The sequence below is a fragment of the Ptychodera flava genome, chromosome 5 (genome assembly GCF_041260155.1).
Source record: "Ptychodera flava strain L36383 chromosome 5, AS_Pfla_20210202, whole genome shotgun sequence".
Taxonomy (NCBI): domain Eukaryota; kingdom Metazoa; phylum Hemichordata; class Enteropneusta; family Ptychoderidae; genus Ptychodera; species Ptychodera flava.
The window spans coordinates 1,209,870-1,232,893 of record NC_091932.1 but is presented as its reverse complement, the minus strand read 5'-3'; the positions used below and the strand labels follow the sequence as shown (position 1 = coordinate 1,232,893).

General features: G+C 36.5%; 1 protein-coding gene across 1 annotated transcript in view; it reads left to right on the top strand.

Annotated features, from left to right (window-relative positions):
• Positions 1-489: 489 nt before the first annotated feature.
• LOC139132744 (BSD domain-containing protein 1-like) overlaps positions 490-23,024 on the top strand; it is a 74,583-nt gene continuing 52,048 nt past the window's right edge. The window contains exons 1-3 of the mRNA XM_070699010.1: positions 490-719; positions 840-891; positions 8,826-8,942. Of these exons, the coding sequence (XP_070555111.1) occupies positions 505-719; positions 840-891; positions 8,826-8,942 (384 nt within the window). The 5' untranslated portion in view covers positions 490-504. The remainder of the gene's footprint in view (positions 720-839; positions 892-8,825; positions 8,943-23,024) is intronic.

Here is a 23,024-nt window from a genome sequence, read left to right as displayed (position 1 = left end):
ACTCACCTTTTTACGTCTTTTTATTCATAATTTTTGTAGTTTTTATGATGAATTTTTATAACATGTTGCTAATTTTAACTTTGCTTTTTTACTGTCAGTTTATAACAATTTTTGTTTCATCCTTCTCTTTGTTGATTTTAAGTGTAAAGCGCATTGAGATTATTTTTAATGTAATGCGCTATATAAGAAATAAAGATTAAGATTAAGATTAAGATTAAGTACGAAGGGCTAGGGTTACGTGTGTTTCGATACATTGCGGCCGCCGCGTGGTATGCATTACTATTTTTCTATGCTATTGGTCCATAGCTGTGGTGTTTTCAGACGAGGTTCCTGGCTTTTACGGGCTATAAAGTCGTAAAAGTCAAAATCAGTCCTTGAAAGGCAGGAATCCCGTTTGAAAACACCCCGGGAAAACACCACAGCTACCAGTAGGCCTACTTGGATAGTTGATCGAAGACCGAGGGCAGGGTGTGTGAGGCCGAAGGCCGAACCTCGGTAGTTATTATGAGAATTCCGACAACTGCTGCCGACGTTCAGCCTTCGGCTCACTCTTCCGGCTTTCGGCCTTCGACTGACTGTCCCAGCAACGCTGCGAGCACCTGTGGTAAGCACCAGGAAGAACAGGCTAGGCAGAAGGACGTGAACAAAAAAGCGCCCTCTCGGTTGAATTGCGTGCGGTACATCGACATTTACAGAAACAAAACAAATATGGCGGAAAGGTAGGTTTGACGACAACGACATCTCACTAATATGTTGAGTTTATAACCACCTTTCGAAATTTTCAACCTAAATTCTTCGACTGTTTTATCCAAGAAACATTGCTTTTCCCTCTATTTCAGTGGCAAAGGCGAAAGTTGGTGGGGCGGCTGGATACAAGCAGCAAAAGAGAAGGTAGGCTTGGCTTGCAAATTTATCGATACCAAAGTTTTCATTTTTGGTCTGATTGTATGTGAGTCATACAATCTGTGACATGTAAATTTATCGTTGGAAGCTTTTCCCAGATTAGCATATTTGTCATTGGAACAGCTGTGTCACATATTATGATAATACATTGATCACATGTGACGCCGTTGATCTCAGTCTATGTCGTATCGACATTATTTGTAGCCTTTTAGTTTACTTTGAACGTAACGTCAGAAGCAATGCCGGGAAGCAATGCCATGATAAGGCACGTTTTTGCCACTTAACCATGATAAGCTGTACTCCATTGCCCCATTCATCGAATCAGTGTATTCATAAATCTTGAAGAGGTGCCCTTTTCCGTAAAATGATGCGTCAAATGTACACATTATACCAATCACGATCTGGATATCGAAAGGCGAGTGTTGCGTTCGCAAAATATACATAAAGTATGCCGTCATCACTTCATGGGAATACGCGTATAGTTCCAGGCATGTGTTGTTTTCCTGATGCCCTATGAAAAGTGTAATAAATATCTGTGTGCTTGTCTACTGTTTATGTATTGTCAGTATTGATGGATGTAGATTGGTCAAATTTTGTTGCATGAATGTCCCAAAATCACTTTGCATCACAGAACTTTGCCCTTAAAACATTTTAGCAACTTATAGCAACTTATCATTATTTTACAAGTGTATAGCCACAAACTGATGACATCAAATTGCCGTACACGATACACAGTGCCATAATTACGAGGTGTCTGTGTTTTGTGTACTGAGATTTGACATCATCAGTTTGTGGCTATACTACAAGTAGTCTACTTGTAAAATTGTGCCTCTTATCTCCAAATCACCTTATTTCTGTTCATTTGCCACAAACACTATAAATACAACAATATGCCAACATTGATAGTGAGCATTCTTGCATTAATTGCACCCTGAGGTGCATGTAGACATCCTCTTAGACTCATCGCGACGTAAATTAAATTTCATCAACCATCAATGACCAGTGTAAAGTTGGTGTCATCCTCATTCTTATCCATTTCCTTAGCTTTGTGTGACCTTTCTGGCTGATACTGAAAATATGCCACTCAGTATCAGCTTCAGTGTCATATCCAAATACCGGTACTGCTAAATGACTTGATCCAGTTAGGCATAAATGTTAAAATTCACCATAAACTTGCAGTGTACCGTACAATTCAATTTGGTTTGCAAGAAATTTTTTACCAGGAGAACATCTCACAAAGATTCATTTTCCTGCAGTGCTTGTAATTTCCAATCCATGATCCGATGACTATGTGTGTGATATAACTCATGAGTTAAAGGCGGAGCCTCCCTTTAAAAAGACGCGAAGCTACGGCGGCGTTCATTGTGTAAGTGGACACCAAACAGGCAACACACGGGCACATGCTCCAGAAAATGCAACTTTTTAGTTTTTGCCAGCCACAAAAACGCAGACAGACTGCCAAGTGGTCAGCGCGAAGTTGCTGCCAATCAAATGTGGTTATATTCAAAGGCTAACGCAACTGGAAGACAATATTTTAGGAAATTTGAGCGTTTGTGGTGGGGAATGAATGACCGTTGGCGATTTGAACCGACCGTCAATCAAACGCTTGTATAAACTCTGTTTGCAGGATTAGCAAAAGGTGACAAAAGGTTGAGATCAGTTTGTGTAATTAATGTTATAGAAATCAAACATTGTACTGGCCAAGTGTTTGACTGGGAGGAGAACTCCACTAATGCGAGAACCTGGGATTGAAAAGCGTGGCTTTAAGTGTAGTGTTGACAGTCGAAAATGTGTATGATTTGCCACTGTTCCAAGATATGAAAGGGCTAATTATAAAGAAGACATGAGGAACCATATATTCAATCAATGTCTCGTACGACGTTTACATAGGACTTCGAACTACAGTTATATATTATTCCGTAATGTTTTCCTTCATTCAACGAAGAAAAATACTCATGAGATAATGACCTTGTCACCTCTTACCTTTGACTCATGGTGACACGGTCATTACGTCACAAGTACATGTGTATTCCTTTGATGAACAAAGGAAAATGTTAGGGAATATTATCCAGGGCTCGAAATTAACTTTTTCCCCTAGTAGTCCATTTGGGCTACCATTTTCTGAAGTTGGTAGCCCAGTGACAATAGCTGGAAGCTCATGCATATTTAAGTATAGGGATTTTTTTTTGTTAACAAGAGAAGAAAAGCTATTTTTCAAGATTCTGCCCATGAAGTGAATTTGTTAGTCATTTGATGTGCATACTTGCACACCTTTATTAGGAAAGTGATATAATTGACGACAGTGACCCTAAAAAGTTTGGTGACTTATTATTTGTATTGACGACCCATTTCATTCTCAGAGGTGCGTGCCAATTTTGATAGTCCACTCATGCCAATGACCACCACTTTCTCAGCAGGGCTAAAACCGGACCATGGGCTTTCTGTAGTAGGGAGGAATTTATGATTGATACATTTTGATCAAAATGCAATGAGAACATGTTTTCATTGGCCATCATATTCTGTGACTGTCATCTAAGTACATCAGTTGAGAAATAGAAACTTTGTACGTTGCAAAGTTCCATCGCAAGGTCATCTTTGTAATTTGCAAAGCAAAGTCATAGTCTGGCCTTCCTGTACCAAGCTGGGTTTGACTGCAAAAAGTGAAAGACCAGACAAAAGTGGAAGACCAGACATTGCACGTCAAGTACTGACTAAATTTCATGTCCCAGGCTTTGGTAGTCCATGTGGGCTACCATTTCATGGACTTTGGTAGCCCCAGGGAAAAGTTGGTAGTCTGTGTACACAGGACTAACCGCTAATTTCGAGCCCTGTTATCACATTCACAAGCCAAGAATTCTTTAATATAGATGTGCAAAATAAAAGTTCTTAATGATTCCATGTTTAAACCATGGAACTACTAAAACTAATCAATATAACGAGGGCAAGTTGTCAATTATTCTAGTCAATGGTCACTAGAGCAAAGAAGACAGTGCTAAGGTTTCTGCATTGACCTGACATACCTGACAATCCTGGTCTACAGGTACCTTTTGCGAAGTTATACAAAATTTCAAAGAAAGCCTAGCCTAGAAATTTTAGTCAGACAAAGTTACACTATTTTTACCTTCTCGTGTCTATTTATAGACAGAGAAGGTATTAGAGTTGAAAACCAGTATGCTGCTGTCAAGTACTTCCGTCTGTCAAGACTTCCGTCTGTCAAGATCCGTTGACGTCATGCCATTGTGATGGTCATATCATAAACTCGTGGGGGTGTTCATGGCTCAGGTTGAGGTGTGGGAGAACGATTTTGAGCTATGACAAAAATCAAAAGGGACTTAGCGGCATAGCCACAGTGCAGTGTTAAGCCTTTCTCCAAGGTTTCTTAGTTGACTACAATCTATTACAGACTACTGAGCTGACGTTAGGGGTACTCACTTTGTGTTTGCTCACTCTGTGAGCGCTAGTGTTTGGTACTGAGTTGCGTGGATATCCCCTCTTGGCCTCACGTGATCTTGGCCTGTTGCATAATCTGCAGAGATGATCATATGCCTCCGAGTCTGAAAACTGTCATTGTGTAAGCCTGTCGGCATTTTCCTTGCATTTTTTCTCATTTAATTTTGCAAAATATCGGCGAGTACCTCAAAATTTCAAGATAACCCTTTCGTTTCCTGGAGTTTCAGAGTCATATGAACGAAAATGAGTGAAAGTTTTAGACAGGAAAATCGGACGTCGGCCATGTTCAATGTTTACAGTACAATCAGAAGTTTACGTGGAGGAATTAACCAACAAACACTATTCATGATGCCCTCCCTCTAGAGGCAGACCCTCCTATATGAAGTACCACATTTGATGCTTGTGGAAAGCTTGACCACACAATGCATGGAGCATTTAAACTTTTAGAAAATGACAAACTGAATAAGACGGTATTCAGAAAATGTCAAATACTGCGGAAAAATGCGCAAATATTCAATATAAACAGGTTAACTGACTGGTCAGCTATAAAAAACAATGAAAATGTTTATGATCAAAAGTTTTTGAGATGCGCACATTTTAACAAATACAGAAATTATTAACATTATAAATATAAGACCAAACTATTTTTCAGGGATGGGACAGGTTGGAAATGAGGGGTGAGAGACAAAGGCACTCCTATTGCTGCATGTGGATGCAGCCACACCATTTCATTTACAGCATACTTATTCACTGTGTTGTGTTCAAGTTCCATATTGTACTGACTGTCATACAAGGATAACATGAGCAAATCAAATCAAATTAGAAAAGGATCAATGCTGTTGTGTGGATTTTGCTGAACATGGCTGATTTTAATATTTCGCCCTATATATTTGGTATCCAGCAAAGGCATATTTTGATGTAAAGTCAAAATTAACACTACATTGCTGACAATATATTTTACCGTTTCTGCATGAACTTTTCTTTTTTAAATTATAGTATATTAGTACTTCAAACAGATTAACAGTTATTGTGATGTCAACCCATAATTTTACATCACAAAGACTGTAATTCTGCCAATTTTTTTTGTTTTTCAGTCATTTTATAAATTTTGCACTGCACAAGATGATTGAACAAATTGCAATGTTTGAATTTGTAAACTCAAAGAATAAAAATCCTTTGGTCACAGATTAAATTATTTTTTAAAAAGAAATTTACTCTTAAACACTTTTGGCATATATTCTTTACACGGTCATGTATTTCAAGGAAAATATGCCTATTAAAAACAGTAATTTCTTCACTTTCAATTTTTTTCAATACTATGACAATTATCAGCCATGAGGTTATACAAACACAAGACCAGATAAGCGTTTTTCATCATTTCCACAGGACTCTTTGGAAAATCCATTAAAAACAGTTAAAAGTGACTTAAAATGATCACTTGGTATACATTTAATTTACAGATGCCAGGTTGTGTATTTCACATGCACTCAGGTCAGTAATTAAGTGCGCCATTACTATTTTGGACTGTGAATTCTTATTTCTGAATTATTTAACTTTTTCCCACATTGAACTATCTTTAGGCAGTTTATACTGTAGCTTAGAATTTTTTTGATTGATGTATTTAATCATCTTTTGGGTTCTTTGGGTCCATATCCCACCTCATGCCCCTACATCATCAACTATTTACCAAGAACTCCATGCCAACAACCAATTACCTGACCTGGCCACACATTAGAGAAGGTACAGCGTCATTGACGGTATTTTTCAAGAATAAAAATCAATTGAATCTCAAAAAAGTGAGCACTTTATATCTAGTTGGTAGCAGCCCTACCCTGGTTGCATTGCTTACAGAACCCGCTGTAATACGACAAGCTTTTTGAGTTTTAAGGAAAGTAAAGTGTAGAGTGCATTTTTCATACTTGCTGGAAATGTATCATTCACTTATTGCCCCATGGGACATAGTTAGGAATTGTTGGATGTGATGCTGGAGAATAAATCCCGTTTTCTGTCAAGAGATGACAAACATTGCTTGTGGATGTCATTAGAAGAAATATATGGCATTCAAATATAAGAATGTTGTGTTGTAAACACCTTGTCATAAACACACAAAATTATCCAATATGGCAATAGACAAAGGCCATAATATTTTAAGGGAAGTAAAACATAATTTGCATTTCTCATTCTTGCTGGAAATGTATGACTCACTAATTATTACATCAATCTGATGCCCGTTAAAGTGACGCTGGAAGCGTTGTATCCAGATTAATTTTTGGCTGACACCTGAAGCTGAGGATGAGGATGACGCTATCTATACTCAATTCACCAAATGCTATTGGTTTCATCAATAAATGTAAAATTAAAAAGTAGTTATTGCAGTGTTCCTGCTGCCATTTGCTAGACACTGAAATGACAACTGGATTGGTTCATTGTCATCCTAAATCAACATCCAAAGTAAATTTTCAAAAATGAAAAGAAACATTATGCGGATTATATGTAAATGATATGCTAATTTCTATGCAAATTATCCACCCCTATAAAATCACAAACCGTGGAGAACCCTGAGAGGTATCACTATCATTTGTCAATCTAACTCATCATTCAAATGTAATACTATATGTGAACATCAACACTGCTTCTGACTTCAAATTGAATAAAAATAAAACTGATTGAAATGAACAATTCAAAGACAAGGCTATCATTCATAAGCTACAGTGTATACCACTATTGAAGGGGAGTTGCATTGAGCAACACTTTTTTCAACATCAAAATCTCACAAACTGCTGCACTTTTCAGCTTGGTATTTGGTGTGTTGATGCATTCTGGGCTATAGATGGGATTTTGTTCAAATGAAGTCTGCATTGCCAAAATTATCAAATGAGCTTAAAAAATGTGAAAATGGTTTTCGTTTAAGCGTCAGAGCTCGGCCGTTTGATTATTTTTACTGTTTATACCGCTTTCAAGACTTAGAAACAGTGAGTTACATCAACAAGGTGAGATCGATGAAGTGCTACAGCAAGTACTACTGGTACATGCTGAACTACAAGCGGAAGCACCAAATAACTTGTGTGAGATCCCATACAGTCGCCCCATGGTAGGAAATTTCAATCTACCGAATTTTCTAGTTGCTGACTCTGTTCTTATCATAGTTTAGGCGTCAGAGCTCAGCTGTTACATTATTTTTTTCTATTAATTCCGCTGCATTTCCATCAACAAGTTGAAATGAAATCAACCACAATGCAACTCAGTGTCAGTATTGCCTGGTGCCTACATGATCCGTACTGGTATGAGATGGAGGGTGATGAAATGCGGGCGTTCATAGCAGTGAATATTTTGATCAAAATTCACACCATGCAAGATGTAAAAGACTACTGGTCAAACGACGATAGAGTACAAGTACCCGGAATTGCAAAAGTAATGCCAAAGAACCAATATAAAAAGTATTTTCATGCAATGATAATGAACTCGATGTACCCACTGGTGACCCCAACCATGCATGATCGTATGTTGAAAGTTCGACCTCATCTTGACCTCAGGCGTTCAATTTTTTTCCCCGCAAATTATTTGTCATTTGCCAGCTGTCAATTAATTAGGCTATGGTAAAATTCAAATGCCATATGATCCAGTACATGCAAGCCAAGCCAGTCAAGTAGTATTTCAAAGTTTAGATGCTGACTTGTCCCCTTAGCGGAAACTGTCTGAACTTCAATCCCTATAATTTGTTGGAAAGAAAGGCGGACGTACAGGCGCCAAAAAGAAAACTACCGTACCCTCATTTTTTGAAATAAATACACCTTCATAAATAAATACTTTTATTTTGTTGTAAATTTGAAAATTTGGTCTTCAATATTACTTTTATATCATCATAAGTTCAAAAATGATGCAAATATTTCCTCAATATGCCATGAAATTTTGCACAGGTTGGTTGATGACATGTAATAATATGTACGGCAAATTCTCGGCTCTATGATGTTACAAAAATTGCAAAATTAGAAAAACACTGATCTTCAAAATAACATCATGTAAAAAATGAAGAAACACACTCAAATTATGTGTTTTATTAGTCCCCACGGACACCGTCCGGGGCGACTTATAGGTTTGGTCATGTCCGTGCGTGCATGCATGCGTGCGTGTGTGTGTGCATGCATCCATTCACGCAGATATCTCAGAGATGCCTGGAGCGATTTCATTCAAACTTGGTACAAGGATTACTTCATATGTCATACATATACACGTCAATTTGTTTTGTGATATGATCCAATATGGCCACCATGTGGCCATTTTATTACGATTTTTTCATGTACATGTACATAACTAGATCCTTTTTTTAGCTCCATGCGTACATGTACTAGTGGTTTGCCATCTTTCATATACTTTGTTGATTTCAATTCATTTATTACCATTTCACAACAAGGGAAGTAGTAGCCTTATGGACAACACTGATTTATTAATGACTTCACTGATTTTATCCACAGTCTTCTGAGGCATGGGGTTTTATGCAGAGAGACCTAGCAGAATTTACCAATGTGGTACAGAAAGATACATCTGCTGCTGTTGCTCTGACAGCAGACTCTGTCAAAGGAAGACTCAAGGTACAGTAACAACTTATAAATAACAGAGACACAACTTTTGTTTAATAATTCTGCAGTTGTTTTGCTCGATGTCTAGCTCCCATTTGCTATGTACATACATGTATGTAGCATTGGAATCAGGATCACTCAGCAGTGATCCACATGTACATGAATGTACTTGTATTTATGTATTATGTATGTATACAGTTACATGTATACCGGTATATCTATTGACCAGCAGCAAAACTTGAAAACTATTGCTTGTGTCATCACAATATTTTAGGTAAAGATACATAATTTGATAAAGATTACGTTGTTAAAATGAATGTATCGTACCAAAATTATGCAAAAGTTTCCAAACTGCAAAAATAGTGAATAATCACAAACTTAGTATTTACTCATAGTTTTGGAAAGTTTGAAAGCACTGTGATAGTCCATGAGCCAGACCCCCAAAATTGGTCGATTGGTACCATTTGGGTGGGCAAATTCCCCCATACATTTTCTGAAAGCCCGAAATCTGAACTTTCTGAAAATCTTTGGTGGACATGTCTCAGAAGTAGCTTTCTGTCTCAAAAGTTGTTGTTATGGCAACCATACTAAAAATCTTAAAAGTTAAGAATACTATACAAAACTGACTATTTAGTGAACAGCAAAAGATATTTACATGATTTCATGACACATACTGGTACCTCACATTATGGCCTTTCAGTTGACTCCATGACCTTGACATTCTGGGTCAAGGTCAATAGGTCATGCCCATAACATCTCAGAATTTCTGTAAAATCAAGCATTTTTCACAAATACTTTTCTGCTACGTTTACATAACATATAATAGAAACTCAAAAACTTGCTCAACAATAGCCACAGATGTGTGCTCTCTGAAATTAGTATGTTTTGTATCAGGGATGATGTCGTTAGTGAGTAATTACCAAGGCAACCATATGTGAGTTTTCAGTTATGCATGTAGCCTATGAGCCAGACCCCAAATTTTGTCAATTTGCTTCCATTTGACTCGAGTGGGGAACAAAGCCGCCTTTTAAACCTGATAATCTGAATTTTGAGAAAATCTCCATTGGACAGTTTGCTGAATACGCTTTCAGTGTAAATATTGTTGTCATGGAATCAGCATTCAAAAGCATTAAAATTAAGCATACTATGTAAAATAGATTATCAAATACACGACAAAAGATATTTGATTGATTTAAGGATGCATATCAATAGTTCGCATTGCTTCTTAATTGACCCCATGACCTTTAGATTTGTAAGTCAAGGTCAATAGGCATTGCCTTCAGCAACTTAGAAATTGTTTGTGGAATTTTTTTGCAAATAGCTTTGCAACATTTTTACCAAACCAAAAAGTACAAACATGAAAACCTAGTTAGCTATAAGAGCTAATGCGATCTCTTTAAAATACTAGTGTTTTTTATCACATACCTTGTTGACAGGGCGGCAATCACCATAGCAACCATCAATGCATTTTCAGATACAGTAATGGAGCGACATTGGACATACCTTTGCACGTATATTAATGGTTATAAAATCATAACTTTTGTGTGCTAAGTACACAGCAATGTCAACTAAAGTCATATAGACAGTAAAAGAGGTCAAAAGGCAAATATACGCAAGTGAGTTTGATTGTTTAAAAACAAAATTTGGCAAAGTTTTATGTTTTTGTTTTCATGATTGAAGTAACATGTTTACTTATCAAAAATGAGTATCTGTGTCGGACTAACGTAGTTAGTGGGAGATGATTATAAGCTTGTCAACGAGTAGACAAGTAGTCTGATCTCAAGAGATACCGATATACTATAACTTTTTTCCGGATTTCATGTTGAGCTACCCTGTATCTCCAGATAAATGCTTTTGGTTGTTATTTTCCATTGGGCGGAGCTTAGGTCACATGGGAAAAGCTTTAACAAGAGGCCTAGCAGCCGATAGACTTCTGCTGTTATGTATTGCTTAAAAATAAAAAAGGTCAGGTTTTGTTTGTAAATAAACTTTGTAATACTCGGCTGAATCACAATCAAGTGTACAAAATAAAAATTCAGTTGTTACGATCAAAAATAAAAAATATATTTTATTTGAAAGCAAAAAACTTGGTTTTTCAAAATAAGCTCAAAAAAATCTACAAATTAAAAAAAAAATTATCGAAATCGCCCAAAATTAACAGAAATATACCAATTTTAACACTCAAAATTCTGCTGATTTTCGCGTTACGGGAGGGTCATTTCATTTTACAATATTTTTAATGTGAATAATTTGAATCAATGTTAACTGAAGACAAATTATTATGAACTACATTTTATTACAACATTAGACCCACCATTGAAAATAATGGAGGGTGCTGTTTCGCATTTGATACTCCAAATATTGTGGGATTTTTATATGTACCCTCTTGTTACGCTTTTTGGGATAATTTTCTTTCTTAGAATTAAATGGATCTGATCATAATAAACTCAGACATATCATGGATTTCCTTTGTCACAATATTGAGGGTATCCCTGTATGGAAAAGGTAATATAATGAATTCAACATGTACTTCGCATATACATGTTCTAATTATGTCGCCACTTGGTCCCCCTCAATAGGGTAAAAAAACTGTAGCGTACGTACCCCCCTGACCCATTTGAAGAGAACTTGTATTCAAGAAGTGAAACTCTGTGATGATGATGAGCATGTATGTCATAGTATGTGTGGGCTGCATGGGCCTTATCCTTCAATTGGCTTTCTCAGTAGATCTTAAAATGTTCACAAATGTAGCATACGTACCCCCTTGTACAGTACGTACCCCTGTGTTGGACTCACTGATATTATACACACTTGAGCTGTATATTCAAACACCATATTTTTATTTGATTACAGACTGGAAGTTGAGAAGTTTTGGTGACAGTTATTTGTAAATATTTTCACAAAAGGTCCTTAGGTTCTGCAAATAAGACATCTATAGAATGTTTTCTTCATTGTTTCTCATTCTAATTAAAAAATAGTCCTATTATTTCTCATTCATATACCCATATGGTGTTTGTAGGTGGGTTATAGTTGTTATAAATATAATCTTATTGAAAAGCAGATCGAACAAATTCAACTAACCCTACATTTTTGTGGAGATACATCAAGGGGGTACGTATGCTACATACTTGTCACCGAGTTATTCATATCATTTGTAATGGGTATTTTTCTGAGAATTTACACTGGAACTGAAAATATTATTGTTAGAGTTTTATGAAAACTTATTTTTCACACTTTTTCATCTTCATGGGTTGATAAACATGCACAAACACACCCTAAACAGTCAAAGTTGTCCTTGTGGGAAAAATCTGAGATTCATTAAAAATCTTTCAAATCAAACTCTAACAAATATTGAAGTCAAAGCATTAAGCAAAGGCTTGAAGTTTATTCCACTTCTAAATGTCCACACAGAAAAAACTCTTGTTAGAAACATTAAGAAATTTATTTGCATCATGAGATTGCATTACATCATGAGGAACAAACAATCAATCTGACATCCATTCAAAAGTAGGTCCATGTGGACAGCACTGACAATGGATAACCCTAAGCTGGAAAACTGCCTCGAAGCTAATTGAGATAGCTGAAATCCGTTTGAAACCCACATCAGAAGCAACATGACCCAAGCAGGAAAAAATGCTCTGAATAATCTGTCCAAAAACAAACAAATCACAATAAAGCCCTTCGATAAAGGAAGAGGCATGGCAATTGTGAATACGACAGATTATATTAAAGAAAGTAATAGACAGCTGTAAAATGCTAACTATTACTGTAAAACAACACAAGGCAACATCAACTGTACGCTGAATTTGATATACGAAATCATTAAAAACATGTGCGAAGATAAAATCATTGAGTATAGGCGACTCTCAGCTTCCTCAATCCCAAAATCAAACATATACGCACACCACGATAGAATCTCCTACTCAAAATGCACAAAACCCCACCAAAAGGAACAGTTTTTGTCGGATGCCCGATTTTTAGTGGCTGCTCCAGCTCTACAAACCAAATCTCGCAATTTCTAGACTGTTTTATAAACCAATCGTCCAAAGGCAACCAACATGCGTCAAGGACACAAAAGAATTTATTAACAAGATAGAATCAATAAAAATACCAGAAAACTCTATTGTGCTAACACTTGATGTGGTATCTATGTACACAAACATGCCACAAAATGAAGCCATAAACGCAGTATCCATAGCACTGGATGCTGAAATTGTACCAGCCAACACGTACGATATCAAAAAGCCACCTACAAGGTACATGAAACAACATACTTGAATTCAACGGAGAATGCTACAAACAAATCTTTGGATGAAGCATGGCCTCACCAGAGATAGCTGACATTACATTCCATGAAACGGAGAAAACTATATTGAATCGTCACTTTGATGGAAAATTCCTATGGAAACGTTTCAGAGATGACATTTTCATGATTTACACAGGAACAGAATGTGAACTTCAAACATTTGTTGAGGAGTGCAATACCCTGCACCCAACGTTCAAATTCACGTTTGACCACTCTATGGACAAAATCTAATACCTTGACCTTGTGGTCTTCAAAGATCAGAGATATAATCGAGAAAGAAGGCTTGTACAAAACCTACTGACACATTTCAATACTTATTATGAAATTTGTCACTCACGTAGCACGTTCAAAGGGTTCATTAAAGGCGAATTCCTTAGATATGCTCGCACATGCAACAACAACATGGACTTCACTAAAAAGGTCAATTTTTTCACATGAAAACTTCACTAATATCTCGTATCAGAAATGAAGTCAACCGAACTAAAACATCATGAATATCTCATTGCCAAAGATAAGAGGAATGACGTAATGACAAAACTTGTCTGTACAACGATCTTCAGTCTGTATATTAAAACCAGCCATATCAAACAATGTTTATTAAGAAACTGGAAAATAATAGAGGGCAATCAAACACTCGCCAGTTTTTCCAGAAAAACCGATCATAGCATATAAAAGGAATAATCAGTGTTTTCTCTGCATGTTTACTGAAGGTGCAATTTCTGCCCCATCATCAAAATTAGGGGGCAGACTACACATTTTAGTGGGTGCTATTTTTAATGTTTACTAATGACATAAAACAACAAATCCTATCAAAACATGAACATTAAATTGGCACTAGTATCCATGGAGACTGAACCACAACTATGTCCTTTACCAAAGTTGAATGACAGGTGATATTTTGTCTTTGCCGAGAGTGTTCTGGCCAGAACCAACAGCAAATTTACAGGTCACTACGCTATGCGCTTGGGTCACCATCATATGGCCATATTTGCGTCCTGTGTTTTGTGCACGATTTTCGCGCAGTCAGCAACTTTTAAAGGGCAGAAAATGGCTCGAAATGCGCAATTTGAGCAATCACGCAGTCGAGAGAAAACGCTGAATAATAATATAAAGTCATCCTCGTTTAAGCAAAATTCAAACACGAGGAGACAAACGAACATGCAGGGTCTAAGCAACAAACCACACGACAATCAGACCACAACGTAGCGATTTTAGCGTCTCTTTTTGATGAACAGAGGTGACCATCAAACTAAACATGTGGGAAAACAAAACCATTCGAGCGACTGATGAAGGGACCTCATTTTGGTTCCGAAAACAGTTAAGACGAATCACTCAATCATAAAACCGGTTTTACTGGGGCCCAAGATCACATGACCAGGGTCAAAGCACTATAGATTCACCTGTGTCTCGCCATGTCTCCCGTTAACATGAAACTTCATTGATCCAATCACTATATCGTATACCGTATCTCTAACAATGGTAGAACGATGTGTGAAGTAGCCTTCATTTCTTTTATAGATAGCTTTGAAGAGTTTACTGAGTGTTTAAATACAAACTGAGGAAAAATATCACTAGGGACATTTTGACTTCATACATTTCAAATCCTGTAATATTGTGTGTAGCATACGTACCCCTGAACAGGTAATCTTACTTACTTGAGATTTCTGCTTTTATAAGTGACTTAGTGACTTAGATGTGACTTTGTGATTTATAATTCAAACATTTTGTTGAACTTGTCATATGATACATGCACCAACACAATTCATTTTCTTGATTGAGAAGCTCCAGCTCTCAAATCTTTTTTGAACTTGAACAGTGACTGGACTCAACAAAGAAATATTTTGTGGAAAATGGTTTTGTTAATTACTAATTTTGGTGCATACATTTGTATCTTAAATAACTGGTATGAAAAATGGCAAATTAATGCAAAAATGAAACATTTGACTTGTTAATATGCAACATGTTGACTATGTGTTATCTGTAGCATACGTACCCCCACTGCCATGCCAAGTTCTGCATGGTATAATTTGAAGTACTGAGAAGGTATGCGTGTGTATTTTTCTATACAAATTTCAATGACAATATTCTATGTTTCTATTGTGCATTATAAGTGATATTGCAGGTTTTGTGATTTTTATCACAACTGGAAGTTGTGATATAGAGGTGGTTTCAACCGGTGTTTGATGTCGTCCATTTCCGTAAACGACAAAAAGTCAAAAACTGCTGAACGGACTGCGTTGATATTTGATACCGATACATAGACTGGTTCCAAGGTTCCAATTCGGAAAAATGGAGCCAAACGGAGCGCCGGTTAGATAGTTTTGGGAAATTTCTAACCCCCCTTTTTATCTAATTGATTTTAGGGGTCTTTCATATATGTAGTTTTGGAATGTACACCAATCCTGCATTGTGGACTGTTTTATGAGTTGTTGAACAGAAATGAGGTTTTGATGAATGTTAGAAATATGCAGGATGGCTGATTCGAAGTATAAGAGATTTCTATGGTCTTTTGGGCATCAAAAGCATTAAAAAAAAACATATTTCATAGTTTAGATTCTCACTTTTGAGATGACCCTAGGCATTTGTTAAGTAAACATCCTTGAGTCAATATACAGACTTTGACATTCCAGAGATTAAGTATCCACAACCTCACATGTTACAGTCTTTCACTACAATGGTATGGCCCAAACCCATTGTTATCAATGGAGAGTGTGGACCTGTCTACAGGAAATTGGGGTGAACAGGTTAGACAATGACGTTACAAGTTGTAGGTTAGTTATCAAGGTAGCACCAGCATAGAGTCCTGAGCATCTGTCCATGTCTTCTCACAGCAAATTACAGGGAAAAAAATTATTTGAGAAGTTTCTGTCCTTTAAATAGCTGAAGTATATTACAATTTAAACTTGTCATGGATAGATTGCTCTCAAATGATCTGAAACACAGTTATTGCCCATTAGCAACAAATCTATTGCAAGATTTATGTAAAGTTCATGAACTTACACAAGGTATTAGACAAAAGATGACCATGACTTTGCTACTTTTCAACATTTATTTCAATCAGATTTCCCCGCTTAGTGTATAATTTTGTAATCTTAATTACTGTCAACTTAGCTTTACTAACTTATTCATACCTCATTATTCTTACACTACTGTTATACCTTATAACCACAAAATTTCAATAGATGCTTATATGATTGTCACTTAACAAACAATTTACAAATATGTCTTCTGCTTTTTCTCCTTATACATATACATGTCTCTTTTCTCATAAAAATGAGCTTAAAATCGCAATGTGAAAAATAGTCTGTCAGCTATATGTTGCTCATTGACTTCGTGGTCTGTCTAATTCACAGTGAGTGTGGTTGTTGATAAATGCCGATAATACTAGGCGGTCATTATGTCCAAGCGCCATTGGCGGTATTTTTTAACATAAAGACCATAGGGCATTACTGCTGAACAGACTGCATTGATATTTGGTAGAGATATTCAGACTAATTTCAAGGTTCCGATTCCGAAAAATGGAGCCAAACAGAGCAGCGGGTAGATAGTTTTGGGAAATTTCTAACCCCCTTTAACTAATTGATTTTAGGGGTCTTTCATATATGTAGTTTTGGAATGTACACCAATCCTGCATTGTGGACTATTTAATGAGTTGTGGAACAGAAATGAGGTTTTGATGAATGTTAGAAATATGCAGGATGGCTGATTCAAAGTATCAGAGATTTTCATGCGCTTTTGGTAATGAAATTGATAAAAAACAACATATTTAATGTTTTAGATTTCTCACATTTGTTATGACCCTTAACATTACAGACTTGATGACATAACTAGCTGCTGGACCTGTTTACTGGCGCATTGATTTAAAGACAAAGATCTTTTTATTTTGTAATAAGGACGTGTGATTTCGTAAAACATAGTCTATTAGCCTGGAAATGTGATTTTTGCGAATATTGCTTACCCACTGACAAACAGTGTGGTTTGAAAGTGGCTGGAATTCGCTACTTCGGGACTTTGTTTTCTGTGTGCATTTACTGACAAACTCCAAACCCGCAGCACCTACCCATTCAGTATTTCATGTACAGGTGTACCCAGAGATAGAGTAGTTTCACAATGTGCCAGTTGTGATCAAGTGCCATTGGCGCTATTTTTAGTGATGTTGTTGTTATATGAGCCTATTGAGTTTAGCCAACGTTTGGCATTTAAAATCACATTTTTTCAAAATAAATAAAAATGTGTGAAAATTTCATGATTTTATGTGACATCTGTGACTTCCTGGTCCTTAAAAACCAAAATTTTCTTGTCAAAATCCAATATTTCTATTTTTGCAAATCAACGTAAAATTTGTTGGGAGGTCCTTCCAAATTAATAGTGTATGATATAAATTTGCATGTAAAATCAATACCGAGCGTTTCTGTGATGTAATATTTTGACATGATAAACTACAAACATATGGCATGAGTTGAGAAACATCCATTCATTGCTACTACAACTTTAATTTTTCACCCCAAGTGACCCCTGTTGTGTACACTTGATTGTGATTCAGCCGTACTGATACATCTGCTTATGTTGATTTTAGGAACACTGAACATTGACATCCTTGCAAATGCATGTATTACTATTATATAATAATGGGCTTTTGTTTTTCATCTCTACCATAAATATGCAAGTATCAGCAAAATTTGAAGAAACTGAAGTAATACCTAGGAACCTTTAAAGATAATTGTGAGAAAATTGTGTTTTTCAAACAAAAACGAAAAAAAGCCCAAAAATTTCAAGTACGAAACTTTTCTTCTCAACTTGAATAAACCTCACTCAGGTTGTCCCTAGGAACCCACATAACACATTTTAAAGTTGATAAAAAAAAGAAATGCCCCAAAATACAAATATGTAAATTTCGTCATGATTTGAACAAATCTAACTGAACTCAGCCAAATGAGTTGCATACCAGTATTGAAAGCAATTAGACCAGCAGTTTCAGAGAATAAAACAATTGTTGATAGATGACGGATGACGACGGACAATCCACCTATCTGATATGCTCCACGTCACTGACAGCGGAGGTAAAAACTGCGTAACCACCTTAATTCCTGGAAAATGATCGCTGTGTCGTGAATATCTTGGTCCAGTTAATTGCGCTGATTTAATGACTGTCGGTTTCAATGTTACACATGTTGCTACAGCAAGTAGAATTGCAACTTCAGTTCGCCTTTTTTGAATCTATCTATTAGCCTTTTGTTGAAAGTTTTGAATTTTGTCTAGGCATGTACAAATACACATATCATGCGCATATAATATCCGAGTAATTAAGTAACAAAGAAATCATCAAGATATAAAATAATTCAGCTTCATGCGATATTTCTCATAAAACTGGAAAAGTGAGTTGTGTAAGTAATAAAATCAAACATCTTGAAATTAAACTTCACTAGTACTCCAAGGGAGTACTATTCATTTGTTGTACATCCTATTGGTTTTGTGGTCATATACTCACTTATTTTTCAGACATGGAAATTCACTTAACCTTTGGTGATTAAAATACAATTAGTCACCTCCTAAATAATCTTTAATTTAATATATATTTCAATAAAGTAAAAAAGATTAAGTGGCATTTCTTTTTTCACGCAATATCATTGTCTCGATTGAGTTTGTGAAAAAGTTTGTTAAATCTAACGTAATGGATGTTTCAGAGGATGTTAATCAAAACAAGCAGGCGAAAACTGTGCAAATATTACGTCCACGTATCATTTAAGGTGCTATGACTCACATCTTAATAAGCTCGGGGAACTCAATTTTTGGAAAGGTTTGTTCAAAGCAACCAAAATTCGCAAATTTGAAATTGTATTACATATTGTATAATCTAGACCGCGGAGAAAAAGTGTTCCCACAAGAAAACACAATAGTAGACTTGAATGTGAAAATTCAATTCAATCTACTATTAACTGCAATCTGAGTCTAGGGTGTCACAAAGGGATGCTACAAATGTGAATACTGGAGTCTATCAGAAAAAGATGTATAATTTGTGAAAGAACAAAATATGTAATAAAGGGGCTAAATACGAGAACCCCTACATCAAGCAGTAGACTTTAGGCCAAACATAAGTCTTTGGGAAAATGCTGCAGAAAGGATGATGGCTATAACGTCTAGGGGTATTGTAGCAGCAGAAGCACACTGCCACCGCAGCTGCTATACAGTACCCGACAGAACTAACGCAACAAAAGGCAAGCCTCGGGCAGGCCACAGGCTTGCCCCACGCCAGCTCAGGCTCACATAGGCTTGCCTGGGTCTGCTACAAAAACCCTTGATTTTACTGAATACACAGTCTGAGCTTGTGTTTAATAGCTGGCATACCTTTACCAACATTACCTTGTCGTGATTGGCGACAGCAGCTGGAAAATTTGTCGTAGCTTATGATTCGTTGTTATAATATTCGACAAATATTCGATATAATGGCTAATATGGACACATCTTGTAAGACTGAAGGACAGCCAGGGGCGTAAACAAGTGACAAGATGGAGTTCAGTTCAGATACAGCGCTGTGATGGAGATACTTGTAGAGTTCAGTAATTTTTCCCCACATAAATGAAAATTGGTCAAGGAAAGAATATTGGTCAAGGAAAGAGCCGATACCGTGCAACAAAATATTTGGAAAATGGAATTCGATTGTATGGTCATAAATGTCCAGAGTCGTTCATTGCCGTCCACACGACGTTAGGTCGTTATCGTTCAGTTGCCAGTGAATCTGATTCCGCTGGAGCCATTCACGTCATTTCCAAACCCGTCGAATATTTTCCGACGAAGATTCGCCCAAGAAGAAAATATTTCCTTCCTTTGCTATATATGTCGTTTTACGTTTCTGCCAAGTTTTCTTTTAAAAAGTACGCCGAAGTTTTCTTTTTTTGTTCTTTAAATTGTATGGACAGGCATTATTTCTCATCTCAAAATAGTATATGTCCCAGGACAATAGTTAAAAAACCTCACCCTAGCTGTCTTTATTTTTGGGCACATTACTAACGCTAGGATTTTTTTCCAGAATCTGAACAATAGAACTATTATTGTTCAGAGTTTTCCACTGACTTTTGACAGCCGGGCCTGACATCTGGCCACATTTTAGGTAACAGAAAAAATTGTGTAGCCTGTCCATTTACCACTCTGGCTTCCGTTAGGAGATGAAGCCATGCAAGTGGTTCTGAAAGTTTATTTTTAATTTACTAAACAACAGACATCAAAACAGGTCCAATAATCATTATCATTCAAGGTAACTAAGAAATTTACCAGGTCCAAGGGATATATCAAAAAATGACAAAAGCAATGGGGTAATCTTGAACCACGAAATACTTTTTGTACCACTTGTCCGGAATGGGTACGCGTATCCTGCCAGCTAGCTGCCCCCATCAAAATAGACCCAAAGCGACAAATCTAATACAACGTTACCAGAAATTTGATAAATATCTGATAAACATTACGTCGATGCGCAGTTAGTTTGTTCAAGCGTTTGGTTGACAGTTGATGTCTTGATATCGATGATATAATGCGTTGATATGCAGTCAGCAACAGGCTGCCCTGGTTACATTGTCCGCTGGTTCCGTAAAATTAGATATTAAATGTCTAAACCTTCGCCAATTTCAAAATTAAGACTTTCTACAGCTGAGTAGCATACACATGCACATCTAGATCGCTTAAATTTGATAATTTTCTCTTGATACATTTTCAGAAGCATTCCCTTGTCTTACTTGTTCGGCGTCGATTTTCATGATGAGCGTCCATTTTTAGTAATCCGCGTTAAGTACCCGAGGAGCCCTTTACATGTAATTATAGGAAATACGTCGATCCGAAAACCACTGGCGCAACTGGGGCAGCAACGGGTTGTCTGATGAATCTGATTAAAATCAGATGTAGGGTACGCCGACGCCTATACGGTATTCTGCTGCTGTTACCTCACAGCACCAGAATACCGTTTAGACGTCTGATGACCTCTTTAAGGTGGTGTGGCATGAAAAAATGTGATTTTGGGCAATTTTCACCTTTTTACATAAATCAGTACGTCATATACTACCACCTTGTGAGGATTGCCTTTACATGCATGCTTTGCGTGCAAACTATCAGACTGCTGTCTGGAAAGGAAGCCTTGCTTGTCATCCATATATACTAAATTTTCATGAAGGGCATGGTTGGGTTATTGAAGACCGTTGTTTGTCAATCAAATCGATAAGGGGCATACCAGGGTTGTTGGAGTTTGAGGCATGTAAATGTTCAAAATAATGCAAATTTCCGCCATGTCAATGTCTGGTAAACGGAATAAGGTATACTCCGGTATATATAATCTCCTGACATATGGAAATATTGTTGAGTTTGAAGAACAGCTAGGTTACTGATGATGATGATGATGATGATGATGATGATGATGATGATGGAGAAGAAAATAATAATGAGGATTAATGTAAAGATTGTTACCTAGATATTACTACTTTCTTATGAAATGCTTTATAGCGTGTTAGTGGTGGTTGACTAATGTACGTAAGAATTACTGGTACAGTATTTTGATAAAACCCATGCCAGGGAAAACGTAGAGGATCATAGAAAGTCAACATAACATTGGTCGTTGGTCATTTGTAATTAGTAAATTAACGATGAACGTTAATATGTTTGTTTTATTAAGTGCTATTTACTTTTGATCAAGCTGTTCAAAACAGTAGTTTTATTATTAGCTCTATCAGACACATTTCATTTTGTTATCTTTCGTTGATATATTTACGGCTGATGTCCAGCAGCATTAAAAACTTATTTCTGACTGGTCTATTTCTTTGTTAGATCAGGTGCGGGACACGCATATAAAGGTATAAGTACTGAGGCTCAGTACGTTGTTCAAATTGTCACGTTAAAGTTCAGATGTCATGTCACTAATGATTTTGCATTTACGTAAACGTTCGAAAAAACATTAAAATGACACATGTTTGTTTACAGTAGTATGAAAATTCTGAAGATATACATTATTGGCCAATTCGTATAGCTATAGCTAATAGCTGTAGGCTGTTAGCTAAATATAAGCTTGTTGATATTGCTTATCATTGATAATTATGATGTTTAATACAAACTGGTACCATAAAATACTCTTTCCGTGCAAAAACATATATGTAACACGATAGAAATCACCATTTTATTCTATGTTTAACCTTGTTCTTTCATTGACCTTGACCTTGGTTTGAAAAGAACATCAGACAATGTGGTCAAATTTAATACCGGTAGAAGCCACATGTATCGTTTATAAAAGACAAGATTGCATCTTTGCTGACAAGAGTGCACCTTGCTTGAAAATGTCAAAAAGTGCACAACAAAAGAGACACTATTTCTGTGCATAGCCACCTGAAATGTAAACTTTCCATGTTTTGAACTTTGACCTCATTTGGTCATGTACGCTTGACCTTGACTTTAAGGTCACATCTTGAGTGAAAGTTAGAATGTGTAACATATCCTATTTATGTTATCAATTTTGGTATGAACATTTTCATAAAGCAGGCCGGATATTCACTTTTGTATACAATTGTACTTTCTAAATAATTCAGATGTTTGTTTCTATGGCAACGGTTTTCACCAATTACTAAGCTACCAAAACTTTTCAGAAAATTCAGAGTTTCAACTTTCAGAAATATATAAAGTGTGAGATTGCCCTCTGCTTGCCCCAAATAGTACCAATTGACCATAATTGGGGCCTGGCTCATAGAGTACATGTATAACTGAAAACACACTGATGGTTGCCTTGGTAATTACTCACTACCAACAACATCCCTGATACA